General features: G+C 48.6%; 3 protein-coding genes across 3 annotated transcripts; 1 reads left to right on the top strand and 2 right to left on the bottom strand.

Annotated features, from left to right (window-relative positions):
- Window positions 1-289: 289 nt before the first annotated feature.
- Pmar_PMAR004172 (hypothetical protein) lies at window positions 290-1259 on the bottom strand (the record flags this gene model as incomplete). Its single annotated transcript, XM_002765105.1, has 5 exons — window positions 290-397; window positions 448-522; window positions 576-681; window positions 811-952; window positions 1238-1259. Coding segments are annotated over 5 exons (453 nt in total), but the record flags the coding sequence as incomplete, so codon positions are not given.
- An 82-nt stretch (window positions 1260-1341) lies between these two features.
- Window positions 1342-3534, bottom strand: Pmar_PMAR004173 (eukaryotic peptide chain release factor, putative). The gene is made up of 14 exons (XM_002765106.1): window positions 3402-3534; window positions 3237-3309; window positions 3110-3196; window positions 2939-3058; window positions 2777-2891; window positions 2606-2731; window positions 2495-2554; window positions 2347-2444; window positions 2195-2290; window positions 2084-2147; window positions 1915-2033; window positions 1761-1869; window positions 1634-1716; window positions 1342-1582 (listed from the first exon to the last, which is right to left on the bottom strand). Exons 1-14 carry the CDS (start codon window positions 3490-3492, stop codon window positions 1519-1521), a joined length of 1305 nt encoding a protein of 434 aa, XP_002765152.1. The 5' UTR covers window positions 3493-3534; the 3' UTR covers window positions 1342-1518.
- A 715-nt stretch (window positions 3535-4249) lies between these two features.
- Window positions 4250-5060, top strand: Pmar_PMAR004174 (hypothetical protein; the record flags this gene model as incomplete). The annotated part of the gene is made up of 1 exon (XM_002765107.1): window positions 4250-5060. A coding segment is annotated over one exon (811 nt), but the record flags the coding sequence as incomplete, so codon positions are not given.
- Window positions 5061-5073: the final 13 nt, after the last annotated feature.

The following is a 5073-nucleotide window of genomic DNA, read 5'->3' on the forward strand; positions in this document are numbered from 1 at the left end:
CGTCGAGCTCACCGCTCACGATTTCGCGTACTATACGTGCCTATAAAAACGACACTTCCTAGATTCGAACCAGATACCTCCGGTATATCAACACACCCCTACCCCTTTCTCGCAGTTTCCTCAGCCCAACTAGCACGACTGTCCTCTCCTCCCCAGGTCCACCATCCTCTGTAGGGACCACCTCGATACGAGTATGTGACCGTCGTTTGATCTCGTCAATCACGCATCCTCTGTAACCAATGACCTGATTTCAGCCTCATTTTCAAAGGCGAGAGAAGGAGTTGAGGACCTTAGCTGCTATGTCATTCGATATGACTACTTCCTTTTTCGAGTCCCCTGGACCAACGATAGGCTTGCGGCACGTGAATATGATCTCTTCAATGGCTGCTGCACACGCCTGCCCATGTACGTAACAATAGAGATGAGATGATGTTCGAGCGTTATTACATTGAGAGTTGCCTGTGTATCGCCGACGAGGTGGAGGCTCCTGTTTCCCTCAGTGTCGCGTTCACCGTTATCAGACTAAGAAGGAGAGATGATAGAGAGAGAATAAGAGTGGGGTTGTTGTTAAGCACCTTGATTTCACAATGAGTTTGACGTTGTATCCGTTTTATGGTATCACCCTGCTTTCCTATAACCTTACCAGCCGCCCAATGAGGTAAAGGGACATCCTTATGGAATCTGAAGGATGTAGTAGTATTGATGAGAAAGTTTATTATAGTCCTTATGGTATCATTCGCGCTACTCAGAAGGGAATCAAGGCCTATAGCGTTTCACAATGGTCGGAGTTTTTCCCTTCCCTGTTCGTACTTGCCATCATCATCTCCTCCAGTTGTGGTATTGGTATTGCCAGAAGGTGCAGTATCCCAGTTACTCATCTTAGCCGGTCGGGAGGAGGACTCATCGCCCTGCCGCCCTTCTTTAGTTTCTCCCCAATAAGTGCCATCACCACCTGCAGACCGCTTTTCCCCCCTAGGGTAACTAGCCTCGAGAGAAGACTGTTGTTGCTGATGTTGCTGTTGTTGTGGCTCCATGGGACAGAAAATAGCCAGCTATAGATGATAGTGATGACAATAATAATAATGATCATCGTCAACAACAACAACGTCCTCGAACTACTGTCAACAACGACCGCATTTTAATGGCGTTGAGGAAATGCAAGAGAGCAAGATTCCTTCTTGGACGATGTTCTAGTTCAACAAGTAACGACATCACTGTATCGAAAGAAGACTCTCACCTCGAAAGAACCCTTGCTGCATACTGACTGAAGGTTAATGGTTACATATCACCCATTGTGGCGGTGGCCTACTCCCCTTAATCACACAAGAACAAACTCGTGTTAGTACTAGAAGCCATCAATATTCTCTCCCACAAATTTACAAGCACGACAAGTAATACACAGTACTTAGGCTTCATCGTCATCCTCACCAGGGAGAGGTCGCTGACTGCAACAACGCCAATGGACCAGTCATCAACAGCTCGTTATACCGCAAATGGTGACGCTGATTACGACACTATTTACATGAAGTCATCATCAGAGTCACCCTCCCACTCTTCGAGGTCTTCCAGTTGAACAGAGTAACTGACCCATCGCAATCAACATCTTCTCGATTCCAGTGGGACCATCACTCACCGCAAGAGACCACCAATACCACCGAATCCACGGACGAATTGTGCTCCCTCCTCACTCTTGTCGGTGACAAACTCCAATTTGGCCTAACCAAGGTTCATGATTAGAGAGCAGTGTGGTATGGCATTACTCCGAAGTTCTTGTAGTTGTTGACCAACCACTCAGTGATGGGCATCTTCTCGATCACAATGAGCTCCACCCCAGTATCGGAATCGCGGAAATAACTCTCTTGTACTTCCCTGGAAGCGGCTCACATACTTCTAGTGCCGGAAGAAGTGACTTACTGTTCAGGTGTGAGGTAGAGGACATCTTCAGTGTCGGTATGGGGGTTACGAATATGATAACGATTGATGGCGAGGTTCTCGAATACGATGAGGGTCTCAACAGCGCCCATGTCCAAGCACTGCCAAAGATATATTCACAAAGGCATCCCGACAATGCGCCCCCTCCCACCTTGAGAGTGTCATCAATACCAAAACAGACCTTTCCCGTGTCCTGAGCAACCTCCTCGAAGTACCTAAGTCAGTAACAATTTCGGCATTTTCGCGTGGTCTGCCGCCGTACTTGGTAATAAGCTTCTTCTCCTGGATGAATTTGACGTTCTTCAAGGTGTCAGAGGCGAGCTCAATCGCCTGGTTAAAGCCGTTCTCTCCACCATAGCTGTTGGGCAAGCGTTCAGAATGACGGCATCACACCATCCCTTGTGGGGGCATTACCTCACATCCACCACTTTAATGAGGATGGCGGCCAAACGGGGGTCGAAAAACTGCGAATTGGCCAAGTCGTTCTTGAACTCGGCAGATCCTGCCAAGACCTGCGACACGCACTCATTCGGACCAAGACCAGAGCCTTCAACTAGCGTACCAGGCCGGCAATGTTGGGTCTATCGTTGGTGATGAAGTGTTGAGTTAACAGCTCAGCAACCTATGAGAAGGAGGAGATACACTATGGGTAGGAGGGAAATATATAGATTACCTTGGTAAGGTAGTTATGTCGCTTCTCGAGCCTTAGTCGAGCGAAACGCATGGAGGACTGACCACCTCTTCCATGCTTCTTAGGAAGGTCCACCGAGAACTTGTAAAGTACCTCCCGGTTCGATCCCTGCATGCAGTACTTTTCAACCCCATTGGTGTCCATCCCTATTACCTGTACTGTGCCATAGAGACTTCCATTACCATCCATAATGAGGAATCCAAACTTGTCATCAGACTCCAACAGTTGGTTCAGATCCTCTGTATGGAACTTATTATCACACAAATACCTGAGGCGTGGTATCTAAGCATCAGGGGCCAATCGAGGGCAACCTACAGCTTGGTGTTGATCGGCTTGAAGGGCTCGAAATCGATGGTAACTTGCTTTTCCTTGCCATCATCAGTGAGGACAGTACCGCAGTAGAGAACCAAACCTTTAGGAGGCGTCCTATTGTACCTAGGAGAAGCCTGCCGTGGTGGCTACTACGTGGTGATGATGGCAGCTTACAATTTGAGTCGCTGTTGAGTGGATGTAATCGCCGAAAGAACAGACAATCTGTTAACCCGAGACTTGATGTTGGACGCGGTACCGTACCTGTTGGACATTACGAAGCTGTCGAGGAAAATGGTAATACTCTTCTGCCAGCATCTTCGCCATTTGAGCAACCTGCGTTTTGGGGGGGATGATCAATGAGATCATCGAAGTACCTGTCCAACAGCTGGTGTTCGAGTGATAGTGATAGCGATAATAGTAGCAGTAGTAATAGTAGTAGTAATAGTGGTAGTAGTAGTAATAGTACCGTTCCCCCGGGCTGCCTCCAAACTCTTGATCAACCTCCGGATCTTCCATTGCTCAATAGCGGCTTCATTGGAATCCTCGGCAGAGCTCATTATACGTTGGGAGGAAGGAAGGAGGAGGAAAGTAGAATAACTGTTAACCCATGCGATACAGCTACTCCCAAATCCAGTTCTATCCTCCATCCGTCTGACTGAGCATCTCCCAAACGCCAATGTCACTGTCCTTACGAACATTCCACCAGGTTCGAGAGAGATGGAATGGCCTGGCTTGGGTAGGCGTGAAACCGATCACAATGGCGTAGCAGAAAAGAAAATTCTCTTCTGGAACTGGCGGGAATGGTCCTTGAGCGGAGATTCCATCTCCTCGTGGTATGGCCCGTGTCCATAGTGGCTCACTACCGGGCTTTGTCACAGTCGTGCTCACTGTTATTCACTTCTTCTCTCCAGTTGCTACAACGTACAAGTGGTATAATAAAAAGAATAGCGTTCACGTTTACTCCGCCCGTCGTAGAGAACTCGATGTGATTCTACTCGATCTTGATGTCTGCGTGTCTGTCCTGCTACTTCCTCTCTAGCCATTCGTGATAAACCGGGACAGAGTCCAGTTGAGTTAGTCGTCGATTGTGTCAGCTATTACAGGATGTCCTATATGGTCGCGGGTTCGATCCCGGGGGCTCGCAATCGCCAAATGCCGGTCTGTGTAGATCTCGAGGACTAGGTCGTCGTAGCACTGTCGTGGTATTGGGTAACGTTGCGGTGAGATTATGTCCCTCAACACGGTGGGGGTTACTCAGTGAAACGGCAGTGCTATCTTGTCAGTTCCTCTAGTGTTAGTGGGAGTATTCCCAATATGAAGCCACGTTGGTATAACTGCAATGGGCACTGTCCTATAAAGTGCAACCCTTGGATCTACTGGATCCTCACTGCTGTGTCCGCTGCCATCTGCATTGTCGCCATCATCTTTGCTATCTTGGTCAAGACCACCTATGAGGGTCAGTACACCAGCGGTGTTGATGGTATGCGCTTTATAGATAATACCTATCAGACAACTGATTGCTCTAATATGTTCGTGGGTGATGCTACTTGCCCTGGACTGGCCTATCAGGCCTGGCTCATGAACTCGACTGAGGCCAGAGATGAGTGTTTATCGTCGAAAACACCATCTAATGCTGCAACTGCGGCCTCATCTGGTTGGTGTGATGCTTCCAAAGACGGCTGTTCGAAGCCGGACATGTGCCTCAAGGGGATGCCCTATGACTTCTACGCCTTCAACGTTACTAACCCTGCCGAGGTCCTCAAGGATGGGGCCAAGCCCATTGTGCAGGAGCTACGCCCTATTCACGCTGCTCAGACTCAAGAGCGTATCGAGGCCTCGGTTGATGTCGATAAGTGGAATAAGGAGGGTATTGCCCACTGGAATGAGACCAACACTTTCGTCTTTGCCGATAAGGATGAGACCAATCTTTTGCAGGAGAAGGTGGTCGTCCCCAACCTCGCTCTTCTGAGTACCGTCACTGAGATGGGCCAAACTGTGAACACTATGGACATGCTACAGATGCTTGGCACTTGTGGTACCTACCAACAGTTGGCTAACACGGTTATGGGTATGATGAAATTGGCTCCAGCTGTGATATCTAATCTTATCACAACTAAGTTCGGCAGTATAGAGGCTGC

This window comes from Perkinsus marinus, assembly GCF_000006405.1.
Source record: "Perkinsus marinus ATCC 50983 genomic scaffold scf_1104296975606, whole genome shotgun sequence".
Taxonomy (NCBI): domain Eukaryota; phylum Perkinsozoa; order Perkinsida; family Perkinsidae; genus Perkinsus; species Perkinsus marinus.